General features: G+C 45.1%; 1 protein-coding gene across 3 annotated transcripts; it reads left to right on the top strand.

The window, feature by feature from the left end:
- The first annotated feature begins 472 nt into the window (after positions 1-472).
- Positions 473-13,868, top strand: LOC144094182 (uncharacterized). 3 transcript variants are annotated; one of them, XR_013306470.1, is made up of 2 exons: positions 473-1,789; positions 12,014-13,868. XR_013306470.1 is itself a non-coding variant. In XM_077628100.1 (2 exons), exons 1-2 carry the CDS (start codon positions 689-691, stop codon positions 12,173-12,175), a joined length of 492 nt encoding a protein of 163 aa, XP_077484226.1. In that variant the 5' UTR covers positions 473-688; the 3' UTR covers positions 12,176-13,868. The 3 variants fall into 3 exon arrangements, 1 of the variants encoding a protein (XP_077484226.1); XR_013306471.1 differs by having other exon boundaries at positions 473-679; XM_077628100.1 differs by having other exon boundaries at positions 473-1,018.
- The last annotated feature ends 276 nt before the right edge of the window (positions 13,869-14,144 follow it).

Consider the following 14,144-nt stretch of genomic DNA (forward strand, 5'->3'; position numbering starts at 1 on the left):
TTGAGTCGTCCAGCAAAGTACAAACTGAGGACATCCTCATGAGGACATTTCGCCATCGATGTACTCAAAATTTAACTACTCAGAATTCCTTGTTCAAAATGACGACGTTATGGCCATTTGAGAATGTCCTCAGGACGTTTGGTGTTGTCTAATAGGTGAGTGGCACCAGCGAATACCTTTCTCGACTGCCTGCCAGGTACAGCTGGCACGCGTGGCCCGCGCGCTGTCGAACAAGCTGTGGAACCTGTTGATAAACGGCAAAGACCGCTTGCCAGATCTGCAGGAGTTATCTACAAGATAACTTGCCTGAGCTGTAATCACGCCTAGTCAGAAATATTATCCAGACGCACACAGGATCGACGAAAAACCGCGCGAAAAAAAAGAAGAAAACGTGGGCTAGAGGGAACACACGCGTCAGGAATGCACCTGTTGGCCGACGTAGAAAACTCGTCTGGCAACTGATGTAGGGGGACAGGGGGGGAAAAACCAACATGGCGTTCCAGTAAAACGTGTTCGTATCTTGCTCTCCGGAGTCGGACTTAATACTGCTTGTGGTGGCTCCGGCACGCCAACAAGTGGACAACAAGGCGACGAGGATGGGATGAAGACGGAATGAACGTACGACACCCACCAAGGCAAGCCGACGACTCTACGTGAGACGCAAGAACCGGCGCGACAAGTAGGTGGCATGGCGCAAGCACTTGGCGCTCAGCCATTGTTCGCGGCACCTCCGCAGTTTGATTCGAATGCGGAAACATGGACAAACTACTCCGAGCGGCTAGAGTCTTACTTCGATGCTAACGAAATCACCGACGACGCTCGCAAGCGCGCGATTCTCATAACATGTCTCAACCCGGAGGTATATGGTCGTCTCCGAAGCCTACTGGCGCCGAAAAAGCCGCGGGACGAACCTTATGAAGCCATCATTGCACTTCTCAAGCAGCACCTGAACCCGGCACCGTCGGAAATTTACGAAACGTACCGGTTTCAAACCCGCGTCCAGAAAACCGGCGAGAAGGTAGGCGAATACCTGGCAGAACTTCGGAAGATCGCAGACAACTGTCAAAGTCAAAGTCAAATTTATTTTTCTCCGAGAGGAAGAAAGGGGGCAACAGAAAAAAGCTGCACATGCGCAGCTTGACGAAGCCCGGCCCCCTTGGGTACAGTTCAGCAGCAATTCAAGAAAAATAAACAAAGGACGCTCAATGACAAGCATTGTACAAGATATATACATATGGACGACAATGTCAGGGTTTTATACGTGAGATGCAAAAAGTAAGCGGCTGACATAATACAATGCACGTGGTATAGGGCGTAGTTGCAGCAATATGTAAGCAAAAATGTCGTTAGCTGCACGATATAAAGAAAAAAGGAAGGGATATAAAATCAGACAGGTGGGCAATAGCGCAGCGGAGGATAAGAAATGAAGCCAGAGACAATGGCGAGGGTATTAACAGAAAGCGGATGCATTACGATCAAATTTTTTGAAAAGTGAGCGTGCAGATTCTGTATTTGTATCAACACCAACGCGACAGAGTGCGTTCAAGAGGACGGCGATGTGGTACGATAAAGATTGATTGCCATATGTTGTGCGGCAGAAACGTTCGACCCATGAATTATTGTGTCTGGTGTTATGACTATGAGTGCGCGTGTCAAGGTTGAATAGCTGAAGAAAATAGTGATTATTAGTGCGAACAGCAGTCTTGTACTGGCAAAGAAGGCGGAACGAATACATGGTTTCAATTGGAAGTATGCTATAGGATGCGAAGTATGCGGACGTATGATCACGGTATGAAATATTCGCAATGGCTCGAATTGCGCGTTTTTGACATATTTTTAGTTTATGAATGTTTTCTTTGGATGTGGTCGCCCATACAAGATGACAATAATTAAGTGCAGATAAAAATAAGGCGTTGTACACCATCCTTTTTGCTTTTGTAGGTAATATATGCCGATTCCTACTCAATATTCCCGCGATTCTGTTTAATTTGTAGCAAACGTGTTCAATGTGCTTATCCCAGGTTAGGTTTTCTGAGAAAAAGACCCCAAGTGATTTAACGTGCGTTCGTATATCAATTTCATCATTCGCTAGAAATAGCTTTTCTGTGGGAGTGACAGTGGTGTTTCTTGCACGAAAAAGTATTGCTTGAGTCTTTTTTGCATTAATTCTCAGGAAGTTATTTTCGGACCAACGCTTAACAAACTATAATGCTATATTTGCTGTTTGTATCAAATTGTTTGAGTTATCTCCGGTAATGAAGAGCGCGGTATCATCTGCATATCCGATTCATTGTACCTCGCTTATAGTGGAAAAGATGTCATTTATGTAAAGAACAAATAGGAGGGGACCGAGAATACTGCCTTGAGGGACACCGGAAGTAAGTTTTTTGACGCTGGAATTTTTATTATTATGGCTAACATTCTGAGAGCGGTGTTGAAGGTACGATGATAAGAGAGCATTAGAATTTCCCCGTATGCCATAATGCTGAAGTTTCATTATTAACGTTTTGTGACACACGCAATCAAATTCCTTTGAAAAATATATATATATATATATATGCCTAAAACTAGTTTCTTATGCTCTAGAGCGTTAATAATGATTTCTTTTTGCGTTGAAAGAGCTGATTCTGTGGATTTTTGTTTCAGAAAACCGTGTTGGCAAGGTGAAATGAGTGAATGCTTGCCTAAAAATGAATAAAGACGAATGTGCATAATTTTTTCTAAACCTTTAGAGAACACTGGGAGAATTGAAATGGGTCGAAAGTTATATTATTTTTGTCACCTCCTTTGTGTATTACAGTCACCTTGGCTATTTGCATTAGCTCTGGAAGTGTATTTTGCTCAAAGGCTAAGTTATACATGCTAGTCAACACTGGAGCGATGATATCAATAATGTATTTAATAGGGACAATTTGCATGTCATTTGCATCACGAGATTTAGAATTTTGAGGTTATTATATACATAAATCACTTCACTTTCATTAGTGGGAAAGAATACCATACTTCCAGAGATATTAGGGATGCAATCTGCAGTGGGAGAGTAAGCTGTGCTTGCGCAGTCAGTTTCCCCAACGGAGACAAAATGCGCATTGAACGCATTAGATAGATCAGTGCCGCTTATGTCTTCATTGTTGATTTTTATGCTGGTGATGTTGGAATGACTGATTGGTTTAATGATCTTATTTAGGCGTTTCCACAACAGTTCGACGTTCCCGGATGCGTCATGCAGATAGGTAGCAAAGTATTCGTCCTTGGCAACTTTGAGCTCTTTATTTACCCTATTTCTATATGTTTTATACGCTTTTAATAAATTTATGTCCTTGCTTTTCACAAATTTCCAGTAAAGATGGTTTTTTATGTTAATTTTATTGACCAGATCACGTGTTACCCACGGTTTCCGTGATTTCCTGTTCCTTCGTCGCACTACAGATGGAAAGTGCTTTTGGTAAAGATCTGTAATTTGACATACAAGGGCTTTGTACATTGCATTTACATCAGTGCTTGAAAGAACATGGCTCCAGTCATGACGCTGAACATCGGCTCGAAAAGATGCCAAGGAAGATTGGGTTATGTCTTGTCTACAAATCGGCGGATCGTTTGAAGGTGCAGGATAATCTTTTACATGAATGAAGGCGAAAATGGGCAAGTGATCACTGATGTCGCTAGCAAGCGCACCGCATGAAGAAACACTTTTACCAGTATTAGTGATGAACAGATCGAGTAGAGTTGCTGACACTGATGTAACACGTGTTGGTTCATTTATAATGTTTAGAAACCCATATGACTCTAGAATGGACAGGAAATCATTTTTAGCCTTAGAAGTTTTGAGGATATCAATGTTTAGGTCACCGCCAAGAAAAAGAGAGTATTTGTTAAGAGATATAAAATCTAAAAGGCTTTCAAGAAAAAGTAGGAAATTTTTCAGATCACCCTTTGGAGGACGATAAATAACCGAGAAAAATTGTGAATTGTCACGCGCTGTCACTATTTCGTAGTGACGACCAGATAATACAAGAATATCTAGCACTACAAGAAAAATACAGAAATTACACTCCATTTTATACTGACGGGTCAAAAACTCATGCTCATGTAGGAAGCGCAGTAATACAAGGAAAAAATGAAAATGCAGTACGACTTCCCTCATGTGCTACAGTTTTCACCGCGGAGTGTTATGCTATTAGTGTTGCGGTGCAGAAAATAACAAATGAAAACATCAAAAACAGCATCATCTATACAGATTCACTGAGCGTCCTTACAGCATTAAACTCTAAAAATGCCACGGAGCCACTGATTGGAAGCATCATACATAATATAGTAAAGGTCACAACACAAAAACATGTTATAAAATTGTGCTGGGTTCCCAGTCACGTTGGCATTCAGGACAATGAGAGAGCCGACATGTGTGCTGCACAAACCAGAACCATGGAAATAAAACATGTGAATTTGCCTCCTAGGGATTACATGAAGTTAGTGCATAGCAGACTAAGAGACAAGTGGCAAGCTTCTTGGGAAAATGAAGGACACAACAAGCTGCATACCATAAAGCCCATTATAAAAGAATGGAAATCATGCCACCATAAAGAGCGTTTTATCGAAGTAATTTTATGTCGTTTACGCATAGGTCACACACACATCACCCATAACTTCTTATTAACAAAAAAAGACAAACCTGTGTGTGAAATGTGTGGTGAAGAGCTCACAGTAAATCACATTTTAATTTCTTGTTCGCATCTCGAGGAACTTAGACAAAAAGTTTTTACGGTATTTTACAATGAACACATTCCATTTCATCCCGCATTGCTTTTAGGCGAGCAAACACTCGTCGAATTTTCACTTGTTTGTAAGTTTCTAAAGAAAGCGAGTGTTTTAAATCTATTATAATGTAACCTCTGTACACTTGACATAGCATCATCTAACCTTGTGTTTGGCGCATGATAGCCATAGTTGCTTATGCGCCATAAAACCCCATACAACAACAAACATTTCGTAGTCGTCAGTCGACTCAGTAAACTCAGGAACAGGGTTCACGTTAAAGCTGTTTTTCATCAATAGCATAACGCCGCCACCATGTTGCAGGGGGCGATTTAACGCAAATGTTTGGTAGTCGTGCGACAAGAACGGGACAGAACTATTTTTGTACCACGTTTCACATACCATAATCGCATCGAAAGAAATGTCAGTTGCATTAATTAAATAATGAAGGTCATCGTGCTTGTTTTCTAATGAACGTGCATTAAGGTAAAGAAAAGATAAAAGACCTTTATGATGAAAATTTTTCAGATAGGAAGGTTGTACTGCCATGAGGGCGGTAGAAAACTACTAAAGACTGCAGGTACAGGGCCACGGACCGGATTGTAGCCTGATCATAATGTGTCGGTTTGCCTAGCTATTTTTTCCAAGTCGTCCAAACAGTTGATTCGGAGTACAGTGGTGTTTTCAGCTTGACGCGCAAAGATTTTTCCGTCTTTCGTCCATGCAAATTTCCAGTTAACCTGTTTTTTTTTTGTGATGGCAGCACCTAGCAGTTGCTTGTTTTTGCGTGTTAGATGTTCATTAACAAAGACGGCGCTTTCGGGGCTGTATCCGAGGTCTGTTGTTGTTATTCGCGTTTTCTTCGCCTTTGCTAATACTAAATTGCGTTTCTCCCGCCGGGCAAAGCGCACAATGATGTTCTTTTCATCTTCTTTGAGGTGGGTACTCTAAGGCAGATATCAATGTCAGTGTTTGAGATAGGTTCGCCAACGAGTGTTCCTAGTTTGACCACAATGTCTGTTGCGTCACCGTCCTTAGGAACCCCTTTTATTTCAAGGTTATTTATTCGGGAACATTGCTCCAGTTCATCTACTCGCCGAGCAAGCTTGCGGTTTTCCTCTTTCATTGCATGATTAGTGTCTCGTAACGCTTTGACTTCCTTGATGAGTTCCTTAACATCAACCTTTGTTTCGGATATGTCATCACATGATTCGCTACAGAAGTCGACGCTTTTCTTCAGCTCCTGGAACTCAGCTAACATTTCTTTTCGGAATTTTTTTAAGTTCCGCCTCATACTGGTGCACTGTGTACATTCAGTGCATTCTTCCGCGTCCGTATCCTTCTTTCCCCTGGTTCCTGTCATGACTGAATGGGATCAGAAGAAGGCTACGCACACAGGGCAAACAGCTGTAAGCACAACTTGGCTCTGCACAGCTCGTAAGACACAACAACTCGTAAGACACAACTTGGCTCGGCAGCAGCGCGGAAAAGGCCTACAATATTTTAGAAGTGGAAAAAAAACGCGGGATTTCCTGCAAAATGCAGGGGAAATAAGAACATGCGCCACAGAAGCACTGCTGCCGAACGAAAGCGTCGAATTCCAGAGTTGGGTATATGTGGCCTTCTCAGGTGATGCAGATGGCGCTCCGCGTGCGTGCGCAGTAGCAGGGGTTGGTGATAAGCAGGCATCAGAACGGACTCGTGCTTGTCATGTTGATGAAAAGGCCAAGTCTTGGGGTGATCCGATACGTAGTGTAGGCTGCAAAATGCAAGGGGAAATAAGAACATGCGCCACAGAAGCACTGCTGCCGAACGAAAGCGTCGAATTCCAGAGTTGGGTATATGTGGACTTCTCAGGTGATGCAGATGGCGCTCCGCGGGCGTGCGCAGTAGCAGGGGTTGGTGATAAGCAGGCTTCAGAACGGACTCGTGCTTGTCATGTTGATGAAAAGGGCCAAGTCTTGGGGTGATCCGATACGTAGTGTAGGCTGCAAAATGCGGGGGAATAAGAACATGCGCCACAGAAGCACTGTGGCTTCGGGAGCGCGTTGGAACGAAACCTGCGTGACAGATTTGTCATCGGGTTGCGAGAAAAGATGGTCCAACGAGTACTTCTGGCTAAGCCAAAGTCTCTTACTCTCCAAGAAGCAGTAGATATCGCCACGTCGGCGGAATTGGCGATACAAAATGTTGAGCGCCTACCCCACGCGAGCACCGCGGAATCGGCGAACGAAGTCAACGTCACAGCGTTTAAGAAGAAAACGAATCCGCAATACCGACACACCAAGGCAAAGACGCCGCGCCCGTGCATTCGTTGTGGCGACTGCTCACACGATGCTCCCAACTGTCCGCATAAGACGTCGACTTGCTGTAAGTGCCACAAGCAAGGGCACTTAGCTACAAGGTGTTTCGGTGGGGTAAAAGCGAAAAGGCCGACGAAATGTCAGGCCAACGCGGTAAGTGCCGAAGCTGGCGGCAGTAGCTGCACTCCAGTCCTTGATATTTACACGGTTACCAGCGAAGGTACTGCGGTCGAGCCGGTCTACAAGACGGTGAAGTGGGGACCAGTGAATCTCGACATGCAAGTGGATACGGGTTCGCCAGTCTGCATAATTCCTGAAGAAATATACCATTGCCATGCCAAGCAGTGGCCAGCCCTGAAGCCCGCAAAGAGCTCCATTGTTACTTGGGGAAGCTACCTATCAGCGGGGTGCTTCATATGACAGCGCAGCACCAGAACTGCAATGCAACTGCTGAACTGTATGTGGTGCAATGCCCAGGACCTTCACTGTGTGGTAGAGGTGTGATCCAAAAACTTAATCTGCTGCCCGACCAAGAGGTAGGCACAATCCCGACTCCAGACTGTGAAATCTCAAGTGTCACAGAACAACTGAAAGAAAAGTTCAAAAACCTCTTCGACCTGGGCACAGGACTGATGAAGCAACCTCCTACCAGCATTGCCATGAAAAAAGATGCAACTCCAAGATTCCTGAAAGCCCGTTCACTACCTTATGCATTGCGCGAAAAAGTAGGAATGGAACTGGACAGAATGTGTCAGCAAGGGATCTTGTCTCCAGTCAGCCACAGCTGCTGGGCAACGCCAATCGTTCCAGTGGTAAAAGCAGATGGAACCTTGAGAATTTGTGGGGATTTCAAGGTCACTGTCAACCCAGAGTGTGATGTCGACCAGTACCCACTCCCAAAAATGGGAGACATTTTCGCCTCTCTCAAGGGTGGCTATTGGTTTTCAAAATTGGACCTACGTGAAGCCTACTGCCACATACCACTGGACGATCAAGCAAAGCAAGTTGCTGTACTGAACACTCACAAATGTCTATTTGCTTACAATAGGCTACCATATGGCATTGCATCAGCCCCTGCCATATTCCAAAGGAAGATGGAAGAACTTCTGAAAAATGTGCCGGGCACGCAAGTCTTTTTAGATAATGTTCTGATTGCAGAGGATAAGAATAGCTATGGGAAGACTGTGAACAAGGTACTGGAAATCTTTCGAGAAAATGGTATCCGGTTGCGGAAAGACAAGTGTGTGTTCGGAGCACAGGAAGTGACCTACCTGGGACACAAAATTGACCGACACGGCTTGCATCAGCGGAAAAGAAACTGGACACTATCGTGAGAGCACCAGCGCCCAGAAATGTCCAAGAACTCAGATCCTTCCTGGGCCTGATCACCTATTACCGCAGTTTTCTGCCCAACATGTCAAGTCTCCTTGCACCTCTGTACCGGTTGCTACAGAAAGAGAGCAAATGGAAGTGGGCATCTGAAGAGAAGAGAGCATTTGAAGCTGTAAAGAACTCTCTGATTAACTCTAATATGCTCGTGCACTTTGACCCCACGAAGGAACTAGTGCTAGAATGTGATGCCTCACCAGAGGGAATTGGTGCAGTGCTATCTCCTGTGATCGATGGCATTGAAAGACCAATAGCGTTCAGGTCCCGCACCCTCACAAAGACAGAGAAGAACTATTCTCAGTTGGAAAGGGAAGCCTCGGCTCTGGTGTTTGCAGTGGTAAAGTTCCGTGACTACTTGTTGTGTAGGGAGTTCACGTTGAAGACTGATCACGAACCACTGGTTGGACTCTTCAAGGAAAATAGACCAATTCCTACTGCTGCAGCATCACGCATTCAAAGGTGGGCAATTACCCTTGGTGCCTACAAATCCACCATAAAGTATAAGCCCGGATCCCGCAACCAAAATGCAGACGCACTGAGTCGACTACCTGTGCCAGCCAGTGAGACTGAACTGCAGATGCAAGACCCTGACCAACAAGACAGTGCACTAGTAGCCAGCATTTTGGACACGGCACCGGTCTCAAGGAAGCAACTCGAAGACGTTGCTGGGAAGGACCAACTCATGCAATGCCTTTATGAATACATACTGGGAGGATGCCCTAAGAAACTCCCACAGTCTAACCATGACCAAGTACTGCCATTCTGGAGACGTAGGAATTTACTCACTGCAGATGGACAACTCATCTTCATGGGAGACCGACTAGTGATCCCTGAGGCAGCTAGAAGAGCATTCCTGTTGGAACTGCACGAAGCACATTCCGGACTCAGTACCACAAAAGCTTTGGCAAGGAAACTTGTGCGGTGGCCAGGAATTGATCAAGACATAGAACAGCTCCTGCGGAATTGCCCTATCTGCCAAAAGACGGCATCAATGCCACCCTCCGAGAAGGCAGCGGCATGGCCCGCAACAACCCAGCCGTGGACACGTGTTAACATAGACTATGCTGGTCCAATTTAAAACAAGATGGTGTTGGTTGTTGTGGACAGCTATTCAGGCTGGATCGAAGCAGTCGCAACAAATAGTACGACTACAGCAACCATTGAGATCTTAAGGAGCATATTTGCACGATTTGGTCTGCCCAATTGTCTGGTGTCTGATAATGGCAGTGCCTTCGACAGTGCCGAATTCCAAGAATTCATCACGAAGAATGCCATACGGCACATCCGTACAGCGCCCTTCCACCCTCAATCTAATGGGCTTGCAGAAAGCGGTGAGGGCAGTCAAAGACGGTCTCAAGAGACTCACACGTGGAACACTCTCAGCTCGCTTAAACCGGTGGCTGCATGATCACAGACGCACACCATCCGGAAGTAGGGACAAATCCCCAGCTGAAATGCTCCTGAGCTATCGACCCAAAGGACGCCTGGACCTGCTTCTGCAGAAACCACAAGAGCCGAACGTTGAAAGGCACACGCTAACAAAAGGGAAATGGGTCCGTGGCCAGATTGTCTTGTTCCGCAACTTCGGTCTTGGCCAGCGTTGGATGAAGGGTACGGTTCAACATGTCTTGGGAAACAGGATGCTCAAGCTCAACACAGCCGGAGGACCCGTTACCCGACATTTCGACCAGGTTCGTCGTTGTGATAACGGTAGCCCTACTGAGCAGAGTGAATGGTGGGACCTACATGAACAACAGTCAAGTTCAGCACCAACCCCTGCAGCCGAAGGTCAACCTGGACGGCCCACTCGTATCCAGCGACCGCCAAACCGACTGAACTTGTGATGTGAGTGTCAGTGATGTGATTCTCAAACCAAGTGTGGGGGAGTGTTGGCCGACGTAGAAAACTCGTCTGGCAACTGATGTAGGGGCACAGGGGGGAAGAAAACAACATGGCGTTCCAGTAAAACGTGTTCGTATCTTGCTCTCCGGAGTCGGACTTATTACTACTTGTGGTGGCTCCGGCACGCCAACAAGTGGACAACAGCACCAACTAGCCCAGACAAGAGTCCTCATAAAGGATCATCAACAGGATGTCAAAAACGAAAGTCATGTTAGTAATGCGCTCGCGGGCCACGGACACGACATTGGCCACCAAACTGACTGGCGCAACATTATCCTCTGAAAGGAACCTGAAGACGCGCTTTCTGCTCGAATCCTTCTTCACGCAGACCCCGCAAACAAATTTAAACAAGACCGAACATCTACACCCGATCATGCGTCATACCTCTTGAATATCGATGTAAGCTGGCAGGGCTTTGCCTGTTTCACAAGCTACATTAATGCGAAAGCATTACTTGGCTACGTCGACGAGGTCATGTCCGCAAAATGTGTCGGCAGCCGTAGTGCCGTTCTCTAAACAGTTAGGAACAAACGAATAATTGGAATTGATATAGGATGATGTGAGGGTGATCAGAGACAAAACTTGGTGTCGATAGGTTGATTAGTTAATTAATTAGAGCCAAAAAAGTCTTAAAACCGTTGAAACAGTGCGGACGTCGATATAGTGAGTGGATGATAAAACCGTGGATAGCAAAATAGTGGCAATATAGGCAACGGAGTGGAAATAAAGTTTAAAATGAATTGAAATGTGTTGAATGAGTGATAATTAATCGAACAAGCAATTTTATTGACATACAGTAATTAGTAAAATAAAAACAAAAGTAGTTGGACGGCCGAATAGGCTGGACGGGAATATGGTAGGTGGACGGGAAAGCAGCAATGCCGCCAAATTTGTAAAACCAAAATGTGTGATTGAGCTGAAAGGAGTATTTAATTACAGTAACTGTGCGAACATTCTTCTGAAATCCTCCTTAGAGGAAAAAGGGCAGCAAAGAGAGGCGACGAGTTATCCTCAAAAGACAGGCTTTTGCATTCCTCCACGTAAGCCGACTTGAGTGCCCTCAGAATTTTCACACTTTTTTCCCGCCAGCGTGACAGCTTAATTAAGGCTTCCTCGCGATCATAACGTCGTTCAATTCCAGAAGTCCTCAGTGCATACACGGTTCAAGCGACGCCTTCTAAAATAATTCCTGCCAACTGCTACCGCGCAGTGGAACGAACTTCCTGGCCGTGCTGTCACTGAACTAAATTCCACAAAATTCAGAGTCAGTATGTCCCCTTATTGACTTATGTATTTGTTTCTTTGCTTATTCCAAGAATTACTTGTAGCACGTCTTTACAATGCGCGCAACTATGTTTTACTTGTGTCAGCTATTTATATTGACATTTATTTATTGTAAACCGTGATCATCTCTTGTTTTCCCCTCGTTTGCCCCATCAGGGACCCTTCAGCTTAAATCAGACATGATGGTGAGGATGATGATGTTACGTTCGAGTTTAGCTGTTGTGTCAATGGAATCATGAGTAAATACTTATGGCGCGATACAACGAGGTAATATGTGATACAAGGGACATGGCAGCCCTTTACTGCGACAGTATGTGTTACTGTCGCCACGGACATTTGACGTCTGCTGAACTGAAACTTTCATTTGCACCTTCTCCTTGCAGAAGCACCACCTTCCAGCCACCCAGCCACCTCCTCACCGCAGTCCCTATAGCTATGAGGGGGTGCGCGCCCATCCACCGTCACCTTCAACCAACAGAAGCGCCATCCACTTCAAGAAGCTTCACCCACCAATAATGCACCTACCTACACCCTATAAACACTAGAAGCCCACATAGTAGCGGACGAAAAAAAAACACATGGCTGTTATGTGTGTTTGTTTTACACCAGCGCAAGGGACAAAGGACGAGACAAGTGCACGGACACGGCGCGGAACGTACAACTGGTTTTTATTGAGGCGATTTCCACTTCTTAAATACAGTGGCAACTAATCTTAAATGAAAAAACAGATACACAAAATGGCGAGAATGACAGTTCCTGAGCACAGGGCTACAGTGGCACAAGACCAGCTGCGCACGTTTTCCTATTATCATCAAGAAAACGCAGTTCTTTTGCAGACAGATCTAATGATCAACGCTCACTTATCCATCTTGGAAACTAGATTTCATGGGCCTCAATGATTTCACGAGTGATTTTTGTTCGATTATCTGACAGCACGCCGCACTGACTGAAAATTGGATAACACGGCTTTTTCTTGTTCTTTTTTCTTTCTTCTGTGTAGTCTCTGCAATGAATGCCAAGGTGACGGAATGCGGTGTTGCTCACGTTGTTGTGTTTACGCAGCCGGTCGTTGAGGCAACGGCCAGTTTGACCCGTGTAGTGCTTGCCACATGATAGCGGAAACCTGTACACAACATTGTTGCTACATGGTACAAAACATTTTTGGTGCTTCTTGTAACAGCCTACCTTCCTAGCATTGCTGTTGTTTACAATGTGGCAGAGTTTTGAGAGCTTATCGGGCGCGGAAAAAACAACATTTACATTGGCACGCGAGCCCACCCTTTCGAGATTATGTGAAATGCGGTGTAGATACGGAATAACCAAAAACTTTCTTTTTTCTTCCTTGTGCCTCGCAGTGGCTTCACTGCGGCCTGAATTTATAATCTCTCTTAACTGGTTCTCTGATACAGCAATGAGAAAATCGGAAGGGTATCCTGCTGCCTGTAAGCGCACCACCTGATTTTTATACCTGTCTTGCATCAAATGATGGCATGATTTTTCAAGGGCATTTCGAAAACACAACTCTGCGATGCCGCGCTTTACAAGCTTAAATTGTGCAGAAGCAAAAGGCGTGAGAGGCTTATAGCATCATTGCTCGTATCGCCAGCACACATGGCTATCACTGAGGCACATGGCAAGATCTAAAAAACGTAACCTTCCTTCAGAAGGCATCTTATGCGTCAAAACAAGCGAGTCAAGACAGATGTGAAAAATTGATAAAACTTTCGAGACCTGGGCCTATGCGTCAATATCTGCACACGTCATCAAAACTAAAAAAATCATCGACAAATCTAAAAACACGAGCCACGCTTTCGTCTAGTTGACTGTCAGGGAGACTTTTTTTTTCTTTATTGCCTGGATTTGACCCATAACATTTACACAAAAAACACTCAACAAAAAACACACAAAACGCTATGTACGTACGACACTGTCGTGGTCAGCCATCATGAGTCTGGCTTCGTCATACTAAAATTCCCGAAGCATACAGAGCGGCTCTAGCCTCGAGAGCCACTCGGGAGGCTCCTCAGCTGCTTTCTGGATGGCCAGAAAGCAGTCCATTCTTTCCCGAAAATAAATTCGGGCAGGTCGTGCGTCTTTGTCACAATAATAGCCTGCCATTCTGGAGCGCCATATACTGTGGAGGCCCAAGAACATTATGAGATCAAATGGTACCCCATCCTCATTGTCTGTGCTTAAATAACGAATTCCCTGCGCGTCAAGTGGTAGCTCTTTATTGTCCTTTGTAACACATCCCAAAAATAAACCCCTTCCCAGCAATGCAAAAAGACATGGTCTATTGTTTCGGGCTGTTTACAAATTAAGCAGTTCGATCCCCACGGTAAAAAGAAATCCTTTCCTTCCAAAAACTTTTTAACTGGGAGTGTCCCGGTGTGTAATTTAAAAAAGAAGGTCTTTACTCCTGGTGGCACCTGCATTTTCTTTACCCTTTTTAAAACATCAGCTCCAGGACCTCCACTGTACAAGGCCCTGTACATAGGCTCTGGGAAAACAATA

The sequence above is a fragment of the Amblyomma americanum genome, chromosome 6, assembly GCF_052857255.1.
Source record: "Amblyomma americanum isolate KBUSLIRL-KWMA chromosome 6, ASM5285725v1, whole genome shotgun sequence".
Taxonomy (NCBI): domain Eukaryota; kingdom Metazoa; phylum Arthropoda; class Arachnida; order Ixodida; family Ixodidae; genus Amblyomma; species Amblyomma americanum.

Bases quoted from the DNA above. Each gene is read 5' to 3' on its own strand.
- LOC144094182 (XM_077628100.1), top strand. From the start codon at position 689: ATGGCGCAAGCACTTGGCGCTCAGCCATTGTTCGCGGCACCTCCGCAG. The intron at 1,019-12,013 runs GTAGGCGAATAC...TTCTCCTTGCAG, and splicing joins TCCAGAAAACCGGCGAGAAG to AAGCACCACCTTCCAGCCAC.